This window comes from Glandiceps talaboti, chromosome 1, assembly GCF_964340395.1.
Source record: "Glandiceps talaboti chromosome 1, keGlaTala1.1, whole genome shotgun sequence".
Classification (NCBI taxonomy): Eukaryota; Metazoa; Hemichordata; class Enteropneusta; family Spengelidae; genus Glandiceps; species Glandiceps talaboti.
The window spans coordinates 10961721-10982861 of record NC_135549.1 but is presented as its reverse complement, the minus strand read 5'-3'; the positions used below and the strand labels follow the sequence as shown (position 1 = coordinate 10982861).

Here is a 21141-nt window from a genome sequence, read left to right as displayed (position 1 = left end):
CTACAAAACTAAAAAAATAATTTGCCATAAAAATAAATTTGGCCATCCACTTTGTATTTGCATGTAACTAGACCTCACCACGTGCACGTTGTGTTAGACTTTATATGGTAGTATGTCCAGCAAGTGTGTATAAGTGTATCATGGTGGAATTTACTTTAGAATCCTATCATGATATAAGAAAATAGTCGATTCCTAAAACAATCTTAAAGTCCATCATGGGTCAGTATAGTGGAAACTTTCCAGTAAAACGATCACTTATTTAGCGCTACTGAATTCTATATTTTGGTTTGGTTTGGTAATTTAAGTAATTGGAATTTCAAATCAATGTTTTGCCACGTTTAGAATAAATAAATAAATCCACAAATCATCATGAATATTGTTAGGGCTTTAACAAAATAATTATAAAACAACATTGCAATACAACTTACTTTTGTGGTACCACTTTTGCTAGCTGAAATCAACATGTAGTCTTTTGTCGTTTGACAAACACTTGAGTTGCCAACACAGTTCCGAGCTGCTGTCAGTAGGTCTGTTGACATATAATGTATCAAATTCAATAACCAGTTGTCGAATCAAAATCACACGGAAATGTTTTCGCTCGCCATCCATCCATCCATCCATCCATCCATCCATTCATTCATCCATCCATTCATTCATTCATTCATTCATTCATTCATTCATACTAATTAGCTAAATTCACAGAATGGGACGACTCGATAATTTACCAAAATCTTACCAGTATTGTCAGTGTGAAGAAAGATTATGTTGATCAGTTGTCCATAACCAATAGAAGCAAATGCTTGACTCATCTGCTCAGATATTTGGACCAGATATCCAATTGTTTTCCATCCCTACAAGAAAACGGTGACACTATGCAGTTTAATGATTGGAAAACTAAGTGCTTGTAGAACAAATAGCACACCTAGAATGATATTGGTTTGATTAGTTTGTGAACGAGAAAGATGAACGTATGTATATAACAGTCGATAATATCCTCTACCTACTCCTCTCCCTCACCCCCCCCCCCCTCCCCTCCTCCTCCGCGTCATCCTTGTTAATTCCGCTGAATAGACAGTTTGATAACCTGTGCACTCCCCAAAGAAAGAAAGAATAATTCATGGCGTTACCTCGATTTGTAGATCAACACTTTCACTAAATTTGACCATAGCATTGACTACCATCCTAGGCAATGAAGTATGCAATTGGCTGTCGTCTAGAGTACCCTCCTTTATCAAGTCTCTCAGGAGCACAAATCCACTGTTTTGAACAGCTAGGTAAATATTAAACACAAATTTGACAATTAGTACAAGAAATGTTTTCACAAAAATAACCAACTTTATCGCGACACGGTAGTTACTAGATCAAACATTGACATTTCAGTCTTCGTATAGACTTGCTTGTGTGTTTGGTGGTTCGTGTTTTACGCTGTAAATGAGTACATATGTTTCAAGCGAACGTTTTGAAAATCTAAAAAATTGTTTGACTAGAAAAATCACAGTGTAAATTTTGTATGTCAGTTTGCATAACTGTCGAGTTACATTCCTCCCTTTGATTTTAAACGGGAAAAGATTTTTACCAACTTTATGAAGTGGTTTTAACAGTTTACATCAAGATATGAAAAATACATATAGTTGAATACTGTAAAGTGTGTAAAAAAACAACAACAACGGTAGCACTATAGTACCAAACTACCTTCATCATTGCCGCGTTACTTACCTAAACATGAACAGTACTGTTCCATACATTCCAGCACAGTATCTAATACATTGGTTCCAAGGAGAAGACCACTGAAATATTCTAATAAACAAAAAAGAATCATCTGATGTAAAATTGATACTCTAATGACTGAAAAAAATATAGCTAAACGTAGTTTTTTATTTACTGATTTGTGACATGTAACAAATGGTCATACAGTTACCTAGATAACAAGAATTTATAGTGATGATAGGACAGAGATCACTGACGTCATCAAAAGTCCAAACTGTTCTTACCTTGTCTAGTTATTGCTACCTAAAAGAAGCTGTATATTTATATATATATGCAAAATTTGTCCGAAATTCGTAAAAGGGTATTTCATGTTTAGATATGGTTTAGCGTTAGATTTAGATACCAATTGTAAGAAGTGTCGTAAATGTCGTAAATATTGTTTCTTACTCAGAAGGCTTGCAATGACAACGATGACATCTTCAACGATTTCTGAATCATTAGGATATTCTTTGAAAGTATGTACAACATTTCGAAGTAATGCTTCATCGGAAAAACGTTCCGTGATATCATTTTCGCTGGAAAATCAAAAGTAAAGTTGTTAGAATAATTGTCGTTAGTATGAAAATCGACATTTTTTTTAAATTGAACTCTTTGTATTCAGTATAAAATAGTTTTCCTGTTCATTAATATCCGAAAGGGAAGTGAAACTTCATGTGTATCTTTCTGGCTGGTTGCTTTGTACCGTGACGATCACACAGTTTTCTAAGAACTGATATGTATTAGCGCCCTCATCGGAACGCCTGTGTATGGTTATAATATCATATTTATCAATAATCGGTATTTCATTTACAAGTAAAAAGGAAAGTTGAAGTGTTTTCTTCGTTTACTACCTTTAAAATATATAGATTGAAGATACAAAGACGATAACATTGATGTCAATGTAAGAATCGTTTCATAATACATAATATTTCAGAGTGTTCGAATTTTTCACGGTAAAGACACGCTCACAATCGTCTTTATCGTATTCTGACATATCCTACTATCATTGTCATGGTAACAATGGCTGTGAATTTACCTTGATTGAACCAATCCCCACAGAACGTTGCATCCGATTCGTTGTGCTCTGTGATTATTCAAATGACTGCCCAGACCGTACAGCACAGGAACAATGGCACATTGCTGTATAAACATAGACCTGACAGCTCCTATTGAGAAGACATTAACATGAAAATGAAATGATTTCAGAGTACTATTTCCAAAATAAAAAAAATTACAATATTTAATGCCATGAAATAATTTCTGGCAATTCTCATACTTATTCTTGTAGCAGTTGTGTATCTGATTAGTTTTGTATAGTGGAAAGGGGGTCCTGCCATACTTACGTGTTTTCTAGGTCACAAACAAACAAACAAAACAAAACCTCTAGTGTACACGCTTTCATCAGCTAAACGATATTGGAGTGCACACGGACAGCCATTTTGTATTGGAATGCGAACGGTTCGTCAAATGAAGTTCACCTGCACAGCACAAGTCTTAGATCTGTTCTTTTTAAAACAATTTGTCCAATTCAACTTACCATTCCCATTGATAGTGGCGTAGATAGCAGAACACACTGACTGAAAGACATCAACATCCGTCCAGTGACGCATTAAACATTCCAGCAAGTCGATATCGATCGGATGTCTGTGGGGGTGTGGGGGAGAGAGAAATATATGCATAATGAACATCACATATTGAAAGGTACAAATGCAATGTTTATTTACCAAAACCACACGTACATTTGCTATAAAGCCAGAATGTATGAAAACACAAAACGACAATCGTGTTTCTTGATATCTTAACCTCTTTGTACGTCAACACACTATGCTCGGATTTAACAATCAAAGAAAAGGTGGTGAAATAAGAGAAGCTGTATACTTACTGGTTATCATCACTTCCTATATCAGTTACAACGTGTGGATTTATTCCAAGTAATTTGCTGAGGGCCAGACAAGCTGAATCCTGAACATGTATAGTAAGGAAACGAGTACCACTAAAGATTAATTTAATGTTGTTGTTGAAAATCGTACTCAACCTAAAAAAAAGTTAACATCTATGGTGTATCATTCTCAACGTCGTAAACCACATGCCACTTTACGGCACCGTCCTAAAAGTACCCGTTGTTACGTTGCTTCAACAGAAATATGTGTGTGCTCTAGCTTGCGAGAATGATCAGTTCGTGTGTGTAAACTATCAAGATTGAAATGGGGTAGTGTACACACGGAAAGACTAGTTCCTTGTTTTGAGACCAAAAAATTGAAGATTCTATGTCATCAAGTAGATTGTAAACACTATATCTACCTACCTGAACACTTGTGTTTTCTGGGTGCCCCTTCATAGCAGTAGAAATTTCATACAACCAGGTGTCGCATGCTTTATCATGAAAACTGTCACTAACTTTAAAAGCCACATCACCTATCCGTTATCAACAGAGAAATATATTATTATGTAGAGTGAAAACACCAAATAGGCCGTGAAATACATATCGTCCTCATAAATAAAGTCACGACATCAGTCATTCGTAGTGATACATGTATACCATTCTGACAGATGAGTATTTGTCCAATAAGCATTCGGTGAAAACAACGATGTGGGCACGTCTACAATTTTTTTCAGTCTTTGAACTCAAACCAAAAGCGACTTGGTGGTGATAATCTTGATCATTCTCACCTGTCTTTTCTAAGGCCAAAAGAGCACTGCTTTGGATATTACAGTCACCAGGAAAGGTATGTAACGCCCGTAAGATGACGTCCGTAGAACCACTGGCGATGACCACACTTTGAATGTTGGCTGAATAATAGTGAACAAAAGAGAACGTAAATACATGTAGTTTGCAGCATATATACAAAGGTCCTTGTGTTTTTTGGTTTGGTTTGCCTGTCCATTACCGTCCGTCTGTCTGTCTGTCTGTCTGTCTGTCTGTCTGTCTGTCTGTCTGTCTGTCTGTCTGTCTGTCCGTCCATCTTTCTTTCTTTCTTTCTTTATTCTTTTCTCTCAACGTTTGTCCGGTGCACTGTTTACACTTACTATTGTGGGCGAGAGTCTGAATCAAATCACAGCCGGTTAGAATTAAATCTGTATCTTCAGGAAATGCTAACATATCATGAATGATAGACGTATGAACTCCTAATTGCAGTAAAGCATCACGACTGTTGTCTGTAAGAAAGGACAATACAATAGTTCATGTAAAGAACACAACAGATCATTCTAGTACCAGTATTGGAAATGTACAAATTCATACAATATATTTGATCAAAGTTTAATAAACATTTCTCTATAAGCTTAGCGTGTTCTGTGTCAACAAATAGTACTTATAACCGTTTTTTTTTATCCATGATATTTCATTTCGTACATTAATCGTTTCCTCACCATCATAAGCTAGCTGCTGGAACAACTTGTATCCGGAAATCAAAATTCCGATAGCTTCTGACGTTTTCCTCATCGTCTTCAAGAGAGTGTCCTGACCAAGCACAAAGTATTTTGCATTTCCATCTTCCACAGAATATATAAAGAATGACATGTTAATATAAAAGGGAAAACGTCTATATTGAGGAAGCATACTTGAAACAGAAATACGTAAAAAATTAATATTTTTCTGAAATATCAATTATATATTTTAAGTATTAATTTATATCATCACTTCTTACTGTGTAACAATTTCAAAATATTCTTTAGGGGAGAGTTCATGAACAAATCAAGTAAACATTTCATCCTGATTTATTAGTATATAGCAATCACAGGTAAGAGTGAAAATGATTAAAAACAACACATTTCCTCAAAACAACGTGTTTTCACATTTATTATTCCTACAAGGTGATTACCAAAAACGGCTCATGGGAATTGAAATAGTAGGAACTTGCCTACCTGTACTTAACAACGTGTGTAGTGTTCCTAAAGCTTGCTCCATTAATGGAAGGGAATCGTAGTGATTTTCAATCGCTTGGATAACTTTACTGTAATCTTTTGAAATAAGCATCTCCAATTGGGCGTTTGAATCTGAGGAGAAACAATTCGAAAGTAACAATTGTAAAAACAATCAACTTATATATTGAGCGTGAATACAACTTCATACAACAGAAAATATTTGCATACATACCTTTTTTTAAAAGCTGGGTAAGTGCTTTGCAAGCGTTTATCTGCAAGTAAGTGTCACCTTCAAAAGTACCCATTGCTTCGACGATTATTTCCCTCATATTATCATTCAAAATACGCTTACGACATTTTCCTGAAAGGCAAGAAGTAAAATATAGAATCGGTGAAGGGAAAATTTGGTAGACACACTTCCCTGACATTGGAAAAAACCTACATTGTTAGAAATGTGACATCTTTCTCATCTCTCAACAGTATACATCAGATAACTGAGCTGATGATGATTATCCAAAAGATTTGATATGTAACGTTGTTCGTCTTACTTTCAACTTTAATTAATTATACGCACAAGTAAACATGTAAACGTATAAAGTATTTGTCAATAACACAAATGAAAACTGGATGGTCTCAAGAAACTCAACTCAGAGTTATCAAAAGTTCTGGCTAAATTTTGCCCTGTTAACAAAGCATCATCAAGTTACTAAGAGTAAAATCATGTCAGTAAATATGTCAATATACATACATACATACATACATACATACATACATACATACATACATACATACATACATACATACATACATACATACATACATATATTACCATTATTGTTTTCACAAATGAAGTGATCTTAGCTAATCACGAATTATTGAGGGTTGTAGCGACGTGTGACGGTGTGAATTTCATACTTGTTTCCATAGGAACATATTTACTGAATTGGCATCATCATTTTCATTAGTACATTTATACATATTTCATACAGATGTATTTAATGATCGCTACCACGAGGTTTAGCGAGTCGGTTCCTGCCAACTGCCACTCAATATATACCTAAGGCTATGTAGCTCTAGCCCATGGATATCAATGTAGTCTGTGCATTATACGTATATCATATCTTGGTAACTCAACCCGACAGGCTGTCGCTCCACCGAGACTTTTCAGCCAAACATCACTATCGGAAATGTTTCATGATCACTTTAATAATATTATTATTATTAAAGTGTAAATCTTACCGTCAGAGGCTAGATGAGTGACGGTTTCTATGGCAGCCGATACAACAAGTACATCCTGACTATGGTCATCCAATACATTTATTAAACGTCTAGAAATAAAGTAAAAAAAACAACATTTGATTGTAAAGTTCACATTTAAAATTTAAGCGCCCCCCCCCCCCCCCCCGTCAACTTTCTTGCCGTGTACGTGTATAGTGCCATGTAAGGAACTCATTACATGTAAAGCACTCAGGCTGCCTAGTATAAATGTTTCGCGGCTACTCGGTCGCGGCAACGTGTATAATATAGTGGGGTATGCATGTGACAGTGTCTCGTGCAATATCGATACTTCGACCGTTTAATGTAATCAATGCTTTCAGACATACCATTGTATTCCAATTCTACGTAGAGATCGCAACACTGAAGTGATCGTTGTAATATCAAAACAATGAATTCCATAGTTGTTGTGTAACGATACTTACTTCGGCTTAAAGTGGCCATGATGAAAGCAGTTACATTTGTAAATAAACTGTAATAGCCAATACGTGATAAAATTTCAGAATGGAAACTATATCAAGCTGGGTCAGAGGTAAAAAAGAGCTACCACTCTTACCGGTCAACTTTCTTTTCGTTACATATACATCTCTTCAGCTGTTCACTTCGTCTCATCATTGCAGACAATGCTATACATCCAATCTGTAATACCAAGTATAATACATAGCACATAGTTCTTAATTATTTCTCTAATACTTACATGTAATATCCGACATAAATCAGATTTAGTACTAAAACAAGCAAATACCTCGACACAACCATGTTCGTCATAAATAGCCATTGGCATTCATAACAATGTCTTATTCTTAACAAAACAAGACAAGACAAGACAAGACAAGACAAGACAAGACAAGACAATACAATACAATACAATACAAAAAAAACGAAAACTTGATCTCAACAAAACTTAACTTAAAAGCTTTCGTTCAAACTATATCAAATTACAATTGAGTGATAAATTGGAAAATTGTGAAAAAACAAAAGAAACATACATACATACATACATACATACATACATACATACATACATACATACATACATACATACATACATACATACATACATGTTGTATTTAACCAGAATGCTGGTTTGCAGAAGAAACTTATAGTCCTAATCTCGTTGTGAAAAGATGGTAGATATTGAAATGTTTATTTTCACCTGTTGAGTTAGCCCATTGTCGGGAAAACTTTCCATTAGGTCTAATATCGTAGAATGGGCATCGTTTTCTTCCATTATAGTAACATTGTGATCTGTATTGATAAAAAATGAAAGAAATAAAAACACAGAATAGTTACTTCAGCTAAACAAACACATGTCACGTTGTGAGACACAGGAACAAAACTTAGCAACAAAACGGTGTGGTGTCGTGATGCTGGTATGCTGGCACGCACGCGGGCACACATAAACACGGACAGACAGACAGACAGACAGACAGACAGACAGACAGACAGACAGACAGACAGACAGACAGACACACACACACACACACAAATATATATATATATATATATTAAAATTAAAAATTAAAAGTAAAATTAAAAAATGAATTAATGAATTAATTAATTAATTAATTAATTAATTAAAGAAAATTAAAAGGAAAACATGCTAGTCCCCCAAAACACCTCTAACGTACAACTTTTTGTGAAATTAGATGTGTCATCGATTGCTAGATTTATGGTTTGGGATGATCATTGCGAAGATACGAGCATGTTTTGGTGACTGCATCACACAGTTTGGTTTGCTATCAGTTGAGCTAGCTAGTAAACTGAACAGGTGCAGCCAAAGGGCAGATATATTTGTGGTTTTCATTGATTATATGTTGTTTCAGACCAAAAATTGGTGTTTTTAATAGAATCGCCCCCCCCCCCACCAAAAGAAAATTGTGGGAGGGTGTTTGGCCGTTTTTATATACCTCCCACTGGTAGTGAAGGATATCTGCCCTCCCTCACTCCCTCCCATTGGGTTTCAACTTGCTCGTCAGCCACTGCCCAACCAATATTATGAATGGTTTACTACACTTCCCACCAGGAAAACGTTTGTGCTTTCCACTATACCAACAATTCATTTTGACGTACACAGTGTGTGCCACTCCCCTCTCAATTCCATGTTTTACCCTCCTAATGTATCAAAATCAGGACTTTCCTGCCGCAATTCTTCCTTGTTTGCCCCCCCCCCCTGCTGCTACTGTTCGAAAAGAAATAGCCCACCCACTGAAAAATTGCGCAAGGGCAGTTTTTTTGCAAGAACAGCTTCGATGACTTCATCTGTGTCAAAGCCATTAGGTTAACTGTTAAAGGCTGTGTGTATTCCGAGAAGTTCGGATGTAAATTGGCCTAAATATCTACATGAACTGGTAGTTGATCAGTTCAAATGATCACATTGAATAACCCCTAAAATGAAAGACACACAATGATAGCTGTGAATGGTCATTGTGTACTTTATAATACAATCTGTCTGTCTCCTTTCAAACAACTAAACTGATGACAGTTGTTGTGGATTCACATAATTAACTTCCTGTACCTTAATTTTGCCAGTCTGCTGACGTGTGTGTGTCTGTGTGTCTGTGTGTGTGTGTGTGTGTGTCTGTGTCTGTGTCTGTGTCCGTGGTTGTGTGTGCGTGTGTGTGTGTGCGTGTGCGTGTGTTATAAATGATACAAATTGCACAAAACACAATGATAAATAATAGGATAAAATACAAATTATATAATCTGGAACTGTTTTCAGTACCATTGACAAAAAGTTTAGAATAATCTTGTCAAAGACTGAAAAAAGTCATAGTCACGTGTATGAAAGGTAAACATCAAAGGTATACATTACCTTGCTCTGTAAGTTGAATCAGTTCGTTCGTGGTTTCGTAAATGTCTTCCGTTGTAAATAATTCATCACTCAGGATTGATATTATTTCCCTGGTTCTAGCCTCTTCTGTCACTCTACTTCTGCTAATTATTGTATCCGACATTTTCATGGACGTTTACATCAAAGCTTACTCTCAGTAGTCTATACTGTCTCCGATGTTTCTGGAATGGAAGTTTTAATAGCAAACTTCTTACAACTGTTACAGCGCATGCGCATAATCTAAGACTGGAAATCCCAGTTACATATGTATAGGACGTGGGATTTGTTTGTATTGTTTGTGACTTTCTTTTATACGCATGCACATAAGTGTGTGGGCGTTTCTTAAAACTGACAAAAACTTCATTCTCGCAAACTAGTTATTATTTCTACCACTACATTTCGAAATAAAATGTGGGAGGCTCGTTAAGAACGTTGCCGTAAAACAGGCCCTGGTTTGCGACGATGCAAAAACTTCGGAGTCGTATATAAAGTATAATGTGTGACAGGCAGGCAGGCAGGCAGGCAGTCAGTCAGTCAGTCAGTCAGTCAGTCAGTCAGTCAGTACGAAATTTCTACGAAATTCTACTTTTCTTTGAGACGTCACAAAACGCGGCCACAACAATAGTAAAGACCGGGATTTCAACACAATCAATATTTCTGTTCTGGTATTAAATACTATGAAATGTTGTGTGTGTGTCTGTGTGTATGTGGGTGTTCAGCCGTTTGTTGATCTTTGTTTTATAATAATTATAGTTTATTCATCTTGAATTTCCCGAACACATGACTATATATAACATGACTGTATTGCTTACTGTAATAAATGAGTCTGTTTCCTGTCGTTTTACATTCTGATAAACCACAACTCGTTCCCATGCACATAGTTCAGATACGACTGCTTTCATACATATGATCAATGCGTTAGGTTCATCGTTCGTACAAACAGCCAGAATTAAACATGCATACACTGGTAGCTGTCATTTTCTTCGGTCGTTGACTCGTTGGAGGGATCGGTATGGAGGTCACTCTGTGTTTTTGAAATTGGAATTTGGGGGATCGCCCAATTTTGAGTGGGGGGACAGGGTGTCATTTTGTATTGGATTATTGATGGAAGAACAATTCATTTCAACAATTCATGGCCATGTCTGAAGTGGTATTTTTTTTATCCCCATTTCTTACCCACGTGCTTTTAATATTACATCACCTAGACTGACGTTGAAATACTGTTTACTGACGTACAAATATATTACCATACACACTAGTTATTGCACGTCTCATGTAAATACTGTTAACATTTACAATTACTTTAGGTTTTCGAAGCTGTGAAATTATGTATTTCCTAAAAGGCTATGGATAGCCAAAATTGCTTTAATAGGGCCTAAAAACCTATAGAGCTTCTTGGGGAGACCCCTGAGACCCCATCTCCATCCAAGGTAAGTGGGGACAGTCAAGCAAAAATCAGACTCACTAACATTTTGCTTGTCATAATGTTACTAAGCTTTTCTTGAATATGTATAAAGACACATAAACCTGTATTCGTACTTGTCTGTGATAAAGGTTAATAAAACTGCTAATCTTAGATGGCATTGTCTTTTAAAGCTGAGAAATTATTATCTAAAATTCTATGGACAGTCTAAAAAATTTCATGAAAGACGTAAAGAAAGTATAGATCTCCAACTCTCTTTCTATCAATGATACAACCATCAGATGCGCCGACCTTATACTGTGGTTATGCCATTTAACTTGTTAAACATATTTAAACGTTACATATAAAGAGTTTTTTTCTGGTACATGATGGTGTTGTCTTGTAAAGGTGCGAAATTTTTGCCCGAAGGGTCTGAACAATCATGGGATTTTCCATGTCTAACGCTTTTCTCTCGCCTTCTTGTAACTCCGATCAAATCTGCAGACCGATGATGCTATTTTAAGCTTTCAGTGAAGTCCCACACCCCAGCACATTCACACCCTAGTGTTTTACATGATAAACAACTACCGAGAAATGTTTTGTACGCACTCCAGCATGTGACAGGTCACAGACAACTAACACTCTAGTTAGTTGTCTGTGGACAGATCAAGGACTTATGTTTGATATGCTATACAGTCACCTAGTAAAGTTTCACATTCATCACCGTACCGAAGACCAAAGCCTAAAAACAAATACGAAACACAGTTCGACACTCTTCTGCTTCGAACTCTTCTGTGCTATAGTTGTTTTTTTTCACAACACTGAATTAATCTAGACAACACCCAAACAACATTGAACAGTGCAGCAACTTTTTCATAGTGTGCCACTTAAACTTGAAAATTCCCTTGTTCTATAGGCTTCAGCATTATTTTATCTGTATTTCATGGGTCCGAATGTAAAGAGTGGTGTAAGCCCCTTCCAGAAAGTACATTCATTGTAATTCATTTTCTCCACTGACCTAGATCCTGTGACAGTCACAAACTCGATGACAGTATGTCCTGATCTATTGTGTAGAGCTATCATTGTGACAGATTTAGATACCCCCACATTGCCATATACGGTGGAGTGTTCATCGCTGTAGTGTCTATAATGCATATTTTATGACGTATACATTCCACCATTGCTTTCATACTATTGTGATAACACACATGTGCTGTGTGGAACCTGTGCTGTATGGGTGATTGCTTCCTACTAAGAATCTCAGACCACTAACAATACGTATAGTGGTCTGAGTAAGAATACGGTCATGAAAACTACTTAAGTTTTGCCAACGCTCGTAGAAGTTTATGTTCGATGGCACTTAGACGAAACTTTAAATAATCAAACCCACCACACCAGTGAAAAATACTCTGATGAAATGCTGGATCACAAATATGACTAGGAAAAAAGTTGGCAGCGATTACCTGGAACTCTAATAGGTGGTATTGCATTGATTTCATTCTATGGATAATAACAAGTTACATGGGGTTGTGGTTTCTCCTCATATCCAACACTAGCATTTCAGTCATTTGGGTTTCAAGAATATATCGGACTATAGTCTGTAAATGTGAGTTTGTTGCAGAAGCTGCGCTCAGTCCAACTACAATGGTGAACCAACTCACAGACATGGACTTGAGAAAATGTAAAATTGGGTTTGGTAAAAGAAATGACAAGTCCTTTTGTCTGTGTTAAACTTTACTATTACCAACGTTTCAACCTGACACAGGGGGTCTTAGGGTCTAAAAGCAATAACAAAATGGACGAAACGACAGTAAATAAAATAAACAAAACAGTCGATAACAGATGGCTACTACAATAAAAAGTGACAAATACATATGCGAAGTGATAAAAATGCGGTGATAAATGTGTACTCAAAGCATAACCACCAGATCAGAATAATGGCTAATTTATGCCACAATACCTCCTTTCACTCCCCTCCCCCTTACTATTCTCGAAGAAATATGTCTAACTACAGTCTATAACGTCTACTGAAAACATAAATATTAACAAATGAATATATTTTCACGCTGGAATACCTTGATTCGCCCTCAACCCCTCCTCCCTTTCCCCTCAAATATGTTTGAATGTAGTCTCTATGAGTCTGTGCCGAAAACCTAACAATTAGGTCACACCATTGATGTAATAGGGGTCCCTAATACATCCATGGTCACACTTTCGAATGTATGAATGGTCTTTCAACACTGGAATACTTTAATCATCATCACCCCCTCCCCTTTCATTCTCTTCCAATATGATATATCAACAGGTTCGATAAACACGTTCCCAATCAAAGTATGGAGAATTGTTTGATTGTTAGCACGTGGAGGATCTATGCACAAACTGAAAGTTATTCACCAGTCTCGCTGCTGTTCTAATAATACATCTTCCTGTCTTCCTAGAAATTACCACACACTCAGCATTCGTTTCTTATCTACCATTAAATTTCTGTTTGCTAAACAAATAAATCACTAACAACTCGTATGACTGCATGGTATTCAGTATGTACACGAGGAGGTCAAGGGACGAGGGACGAGGGCACATTTTTAGGTAAAGCGGTGAGGAGTTTTGAAGCATGTGTACCTATAAAAATATGTGAACGAAAAGCCAGTCTAATTAATGTCAAACTGAACTGACAGTCGAAAATACATACAGTATGAATAATTGGAGGGTTGTGTTATAAGGTTATTTCTTTTTTTCTGAAGTGAGGGGTAAAACAAGAATATAAGTTTTGACCTGACATCCTCATAATGTATGTTCGCCAAGAGCAGATTATTGTTACATGCACGCAACAAATTAAATTGAGAAAATTTCAGAGTTAAAGTTTCAGATAATTTTCAAAATGGTAAGTGTATATTTGCTGAATCCTGCAACTTGTTCGGGACGGACGTCTACTTCACTCTCCCAACAGTTTGTTCGATAACCCCACGACCCCCTTTCCACACGAGCCCCTTTCGATGTTAATATTATCCCCACATTTGCATTACTTGAATGATTTCTTCCGTAAGGTCTGTGTGTCTGTATGTATGTATGTATGTAGCATAGCATAGTTTTATTGCATTTCCAGGCCTCCGGCCCATTTGCAAGGAGGTTACAAAAAAATTCAAAGTCAGATCATGACTTTCAGTTACAGAGTGCGTGAAATCAAGGGATCTACATTACAGTGAAATCAAAGCACAGTTACAAACAAACATACAGAGGTACGATAAAGTTATAAAAAATCAGAATCAACACTTAACTTGAAGACAAAATTTCTTTACGTCTCTGAAAAGCCTTATAGATATAACTTGATAGTTTCCTAAGAACAGCATCATCTTTTGAGGCCATCAGACGGTTAAATTTACATAGGTTAGGAAACAGTATGAAATTCTCTGGAATAAATTTCAATCTCAAATCATTATAAAGGAAGCATTCAAACAAAAAATGGTACTCGTCTTCAATCATATTTCTTTTACAAATTTGACAAAATCTAGCCGTACTTTCTATACCCTCATGTCTACCTGTTTCAATAGCTAAAGGCAAACATGCACACCGAAAACATGCCATAATCTGTCGTACTTTAAAATCACAGTTCAAAAATAAATATTTCTCGGGTTCAAGTAAACTCTTAAAATTTACATATGTTCGCAATTTTGGTTTAGACTGTATATGAGTCCACCATAATTGTTTCGAAATGTCTTGTGCTCTTGCTACAAATTCGCTAATAAAGATATCCTTATTTCCTACTTCTTGACAAAGCCATACTTGTCCAAACCCATAAGAATATAAAATATTTTTAACAGAGGATACCCAGTTGTGTCTACCCATTAAATCTAAATTATATAACATAAGATACGCTTGACGAGGCAATCGATGGGGAGGTAGCTCGATTAATTTAAGCCAAAAATTAACACAACGTTTAAGTGACCATACGAAAACTGGTACGCGTCCACACTCTCCTACAACTGCCTCGTTAGTCGCACTAGGTGGTAAGCCCAGAAAGACCCTACACCATCTACGCTGAAGACGTTCAATAATATCATAACACTGATAGCCCCATATTTCAGAGCCGTACAGGATAATGGGTTTGATCATTGTATCAAACAGCATGAAATGTATGTCAAAAGGGAAACCGCCAATTCTTTTACTTGCAATTAACAAAATATTCAGAGCTTTGTTTGCTTGCTCAGCTAAAGTAGCAACGGTCTTGCCCCAAGTATTTCTGGAGGAGAGAAGTAGACCTAAATATTTGTAATAGCTTACAACATCAATAATTTGCCCATTTAAAACCCATTTTTCCGATTTGGCTCTATGTCCCCCCTTTCTGAAAATCATAATTTTCGTTTTGTCCATATTTACCTTCATTTCCCATTTTTCACAAAATTGACCTAAAATATTGATAAGTCTTTGCAAGTGTACAACTGTATCCGCAAAAATAACAACATCATCTGCATATAACAATGAGAAAAGGTCATGCAAATCCTGTGTTAATTGAATGCCAATAGAATCAGAATTAATTAACATATTATTTAGTTCCTCTATAAAAAATGTAAATAAAATTGGGCTGAGCATACAGCCCTGTCTAACACCAACTGGACAATCAAAAGATCTCGACGCAATTTCACCTGACTTAACACAAGACTTTACGCTTGAGTACATTGAACGTAAAATGGAAAACATATTGCCATCAATACCAAGAACAGAAAGCTTATACAGTAATAAAGAATGGTTTACCTTATCAAAGGCTTTAGAAAAGTCAACAAATAAACAATAGAATTTGCCTTTTCTGACACTTAGATATTTTTGAATTACGGCATGCAAAACAAAAATGTTGTCTACAGTGCTATGATTCTTACGAAAACCAGCCTGACAATCGGAAATAATATTGTTACTTTCAGCCCAATTAGATAGCCTAGAGTTTAAGATAGACGTGAAAATCTTCCCAAGAACATTCAATAGCGATATGCCCCTATAGTTGTTTACGTCATTCTTGTCTCCTTTCTTAAACAATGGAATGATGACCCCTCGTGACCATGTATCTGGGAAATTTCCCGATTCAAAAATTGAATTGAATAAGACAGAAAGAAAAGGCATAATAATATCTACAGAGTATTTGTAAAATTCACCAGGTAATCCATCAAGACCAGGAGCCTTTCCAGATTTCAAACTTTTCAAACTTGCCAATATTTCATTTTCTGTGATCGGAGCATTTAGATCATTGTCAACTTCACCTGGAGTAAATAACGAATCCAAATTCTTTAAGGTATCATCAACTGACTGTAGAAAATCTTTATCACCACGCTCTGAATCCCCACATTGCTGATAAAGATTACAAAAATACTCGTACCACTCATATAAGCTTATATCATTTGAAGCATAACTTTTACGTTTGATAAAAGAGTTCAGAATTTCCCAAATATTTGAAGAACCAACTTTCGTAGCTTGCCTGAGTTTCTCCCTCACAACATTCTGATAAATTTGTTTCTTTTCTCTGCACGTATTTTTAAACACTTTTTTCGCTGAGAAATACTCGTGCAAAGAAGCATCTGTACTCGTTTTTCTGAAAACTTTTAAAGCATTATACATATTACGTTTTAGTGAATGACAATTATAATCGAACCAAACAGGTTGTTGACTAAAAACAGGTTTTCGTTTGGAAGCAATACACTTCATATCTGCCCCCGCAATCTGTAAGGCCTTTGTAAATTTGTTAATTCCAGCATCAATATCGGGTAAAGTTGAAAGTGATTCTTCAAACATTCCAATTAACGTATCTGAATTAACCCGTTCTACAAAATCTTTCCTTTTTGTCTCTGACCAGCGATATCGGTCCAAATTAAATACATCTACATTGCTTCCACTGATATTAGTTTCTGACTTTCGAAACTCTGATGCATGAAGCTTACAAGACAAGGGTAAATGGTCAGATTCAACACGTGAAAGAATTTCAAAGTCACTTATACTAGTAAACAACTCAGATGACATTATAACGTAGTCAACTACGCTAGCACCAGAATACGTTAAACAGGTAAAACTTCCGTTTTCATCCTTCCCAATTCTGCCGTTCAAAACATGAATATTAAATTTCTTACATAAATCAATCAAAGCCTTACCAGCAGGTGTTATAGCCTTGTCTTTAGACGTGCGAGCTTTACAAAAATCGTCAGACACATACTGTACATTATCTAATGCAGGAATGTGATCAGTTGCATCGTCGATTATATAATCGTTCAATTGACCAATCCTTGCGTTAAAATCTCCTGCTAAGATTATACATTTGTCTAAATTTACACCCAGCACATCTGTTAGATGGTCACTCAACTTTTCAATCTCATCTGTAGAGTTTTGCGGCCGAAAATAGCAGCAACCCAATATGATGTCCTTGTCAATATTCAATAAACTTTTGTCGAAAGTGAGAAAGACGCAATTTTCTAACGACTTGTCATCAACCTTCAAAATCTTATCTACCAGAACCTGTCTAACATAAATAGTAACACCGCCACTAGGACGTCCCCTATCTGACTTTCTAATTGCTGGAAAAGAAAAGGCTCGATAGCCTGTATGTATGTATGTATGTATGTATGTATGTATGTATGTATGTATGTATGTATGTATGTATGTATGTGTATGTGTGTGTGTGTGTATGTATGTATGTATGTATGTATGTATGTATGTATGTATGTATGTATGTATGTATGTATGTCTGTGTCATAACGGCTTGCTCGATTCAAACGAAATTTTGAAGAGGTATTCCGTAGGGTGATGGCAAGACTTGATTAGGTTTTGATAAAAATCCCGTGAATATTAATGAGCAATTTACGTAATTAACGATTTTCGGTAATTAGGCTATATCTCAAGAATGCACTCTTCAAATTCATTATAACTTGGTACACACAATTGCGATACCAAAGCATACCTGTCCTGAACATATTACTAATGAAGCCTTTAGTTTTAATAAGTTATTGGCATATTTTCGATTGGCCATAAAAAAGAAAAAAATAGTTTCTCGTCAGGAAATGTCGTCTAAAGTGGTGAGACTTTATCACCATTTTCTAAAACACGACTGGCTCAATTCAAACGAAATTTATTGCATGTGTTCTGGAGGGTAGTGACAAGAACTGATTAGGTTTCAGTAAACATCCCAAGAATATTAACGAGAAATTTACATAATTAATGGTTTTCGGTAATTAGGCTATATCTCAAAAATACACACTTCAAATTCAATATAATTTGATACATGCATTTGCGATACCAAAGCGCACTTGTCCTAAAATATTATTGATGTAGCTTTTAGTTTTAATAAATTATTGGCATATTTTTGTAGGCCACTAAAAAGGAAAAAATAGTTTCTCGTCAGGAAATGTCTAATTCTCAACAAATGTCACAGTACATGTTGTGGTTGGCCAGGAGATCACTAACAGCAATGAGTAAATAGCAATCAATGAGAAAAAATAACTGATTACATATGTTCTGTTGTATTCCAATAAATGTCTGTAGGAACGACAATCTCAAAACTTTGCCCTGACATTCAGTTTACATCTGGTTTTAAACTGATTTAAGCTAAACACGACGTATGGTTACAGCGCTTACTTGTGTCTGTTTATCAAAAGTATTACTCCACATACATGTAATTAAAATGTGAACATGTCTATATGATTTTAGACAAGGTGTTTTCAAATTTCAACTGAAATGGTGTATTTGGAACTTAATTGTACTTCTTCCCCCTTCTGAACTGAAACAGAAGCTGTCCACTGAGACATTTTGTGTGCTTTCGACCACTCACTACAGAAGAATTGCTCACCCCTTAGTCTAGTTCCTGACGACCGCGTTCAAATATATTTTAGACTACGTTATCTGCACGTAATGTGTGTGAAGATAACGTAGTGTAAAATCGAAATACCGTCGTCAGGAACTAGTATACTCACCCTAGAAAATGAAACAGAGTTTTCCCCCACCTATTGACAGCATCTAAAATACTGTCAGACGTTTGGTGGATATTTGCACGAAACTCCTGATACTTAATCAATGAACGTTTTATGATCGTCGCCATTACTGTTCCTTTTACATGTAAAGCAACTTTTCGCACCAGACTTTCTAACAGTGCTAGTATATCAACTGTTACATCAGCTAATATTCCAATATCACGTGATTACGTCCAAGTCATAATTGATTTCGAATTTGATAAAACGGCAAAGTCCATGTGACATATGGGTAAAACACAAGTGTGTGATAACACAGGTCATATCTTTCGTAATTATTATGTATTACGACGCTTTTAAAGTCCACATACTTTAATACTCACTAATTTGGCTGTCTGAGTTATATTACTAGCACAAGACAATATTCTGTGAATCTCAGATATATCTAGACCTAGGCTAGTGAGTATAGTATAATGTAGTGAGTACAAATACATGTTTAGCATTATGATAACTTCCAACCCTCATGAAATGCCACATTTGCTGGCTTACACATATGAGTATTACATGTACATAACCGTATATAACTAGTAAATAACCGTACCTGCTCTTAGAATAAGAATACACATTATAAAAACAACTTAGAGATCTAGATACTTTACCTGGCCATCGGACCTCACAGATGCTGATTTTATAGCCCATAATAGTCAAGATAGGTATGAGTTTTGAAACAGACACAGATAAAGAGTGCACGTGGAAAATAAATCAAATGAAATGTACACAGTTCATACGTATCGATAATGAATCAAATGTGAACGGTTGACTTGTGTGACTGTTCTGCAATAGTGCTTGACAGTGCTCAGAACGGAGTTCTGGTTTTTTTGGTTTTTTTTTTAAATCTAATATAAGTAAACAGTTGTAGACAGTTTCCAAGTTACTGGTACTGAGGGGTTTTTTTTGTTAATTCAAACAAAATAACAGCTTCTACTATTTTGCTGAAATTACGATGCCATATTCGATTACTTTTTAACCCACTGACATGAATGGTATAGACTTACTCACAAATACACCAAGCATGGATATAAATGCAGATTTAGGCCTGTCATATGCAAAGAGATGTAATTCCTATGGAATGATGCAAATCAAGGTTTGGAATCATAATCCTAATCTTAGACAAGAATGCTAGTGAGACATCTTATTCGTCACACTGGAATTTTGTTGAATTTTCAATCAGTTCAAAATATATTTCGGTCAGATTTCAGGAGACTTGACTCCACTGACTTATACAAGTTTATACTTTTCCACATTCATTTCCAACAGTCTCCAACTTGAAGTCAAGAAATGAAGTACCACACGTTAGTGGAGTCAAGTCCGATTCGTCACTATATTGTCCATACACATGTTGTAAATACTATCTCACACTGAAGACTTAAATTAGGTACCTGATTTCTACTTTCCTCACCAAGAACAACCAAAGCACGTTCCATAGGTCGTATGTCCGGGAAGTCACATCGACTTGACTCAGTCACGAGTTTGATGTATGTGTGATACTTGCTTTACACTAACCTTTATCAACATGGACACAAATATTACCTTGCATATATAATCAAGTTTGCAGAATTAGACGCAGGACGAAAGTGAAACTAAAAGTCAACTAACTTGCAATTGAGTGGGCTTCAGTATCAGTCTTCAAGCAGGACTAGAAGGGACGACTCCGTCGACAAGCAGGACTACACCACAGACACTTGTTACCTGAGATATATATCAGAATGTTGGCATCAGAATACAATAAAATGTCGATAATATCGTTAATATTGACGTATTTAGCCAACTATATATGAAAGGGGTAAAATTACACTTGTTTCACGCAAGTTCACTCACCGCGAAAGATAACGAAAGAGATTATCTACACGTAGAAATACAGTTGGTGTCTTTGTTCATAGCTTTGATCAGTCATCAGTATTCGAATTATTTTTTTTTCTACTTTTTAAAAACTAATCACAATGAATCTATATATTTGATAGGTCGTTTCTTGGACTTACGGTTGTACGCCTATCCAGTGTTGATTTAACGAATCAGTAGTCTCGTGC

At 35.9% G+C, this 21141-nt stretch overlaps 1 protein-coding gene across 1 annotated transcript in view; it reads right to left on the bottom strand.

The window, feature by feature from the left end:
• The window catches only part of LOC144442302 (leucine-rich repeat serine/threonine-protein kinase 2-like), a 44158-nt gene extending 23243 nt beyond the window's left edge, over nt 1-20915 (bottom strand). The window contains exons 1-19 of the mRNA XM_078131618.1: nt 20711-20915; nt 9701-9900; nt 8042-8133; nt 7442-7524; nt 6850-6938; nt 5843-5971; nt 5611-5742; nt 5116-5238; nt 4774-4902; nt 4417-4536; nt 4052-4161; nt 3629-3708; nt 3284-3390; nt 2783-2912; nt 2155-2282; nt 1717-1797; nt 1128-1270; nt 737-851; nt 429-529 (exon numbers count right to left, since the gene is read on the bottom strand). Of these exons, the coding sequence (XP_077987744.1) occupies nt 429-529; nt 737-851; nt 1128-1270; nt 1717-1797; nt 2155-2282; nt 2783-2912; nt 3284-3390; nt 3629-3708; nt 4052-4161; nt 4417-4536; nt 4774-4902; nt 5116-5238; nt 5611-5742; nt 5843-5971; nt 6850-6938; nt 7442-7524; nt 8042-8133; nt 9701-9848 (2040 nt within the window). The 5' untranslated portion in view covers nt 9849-9900; nt 20711-20915. The remainder of the gene's footprint in view (nt 1-428; nt 530-736; nt 852-1127; nt 1271-1716; nt 1798-2154; nt 2283-2782; nt 2913-3283; nt 3391-3628; nt 3709-4051; nt 4162-4416; nt 4537-4773; nt 4903-5115; nt 5239-5610; nt 5743-5842; nt 5972-6849; nt 6939-7441; nt 7525-8041; nt 8134-9700; nt 9901-20710) is intronic.
• Between the last annotated feature and the right edge of the window lie 226 nt (nt 20916-21141).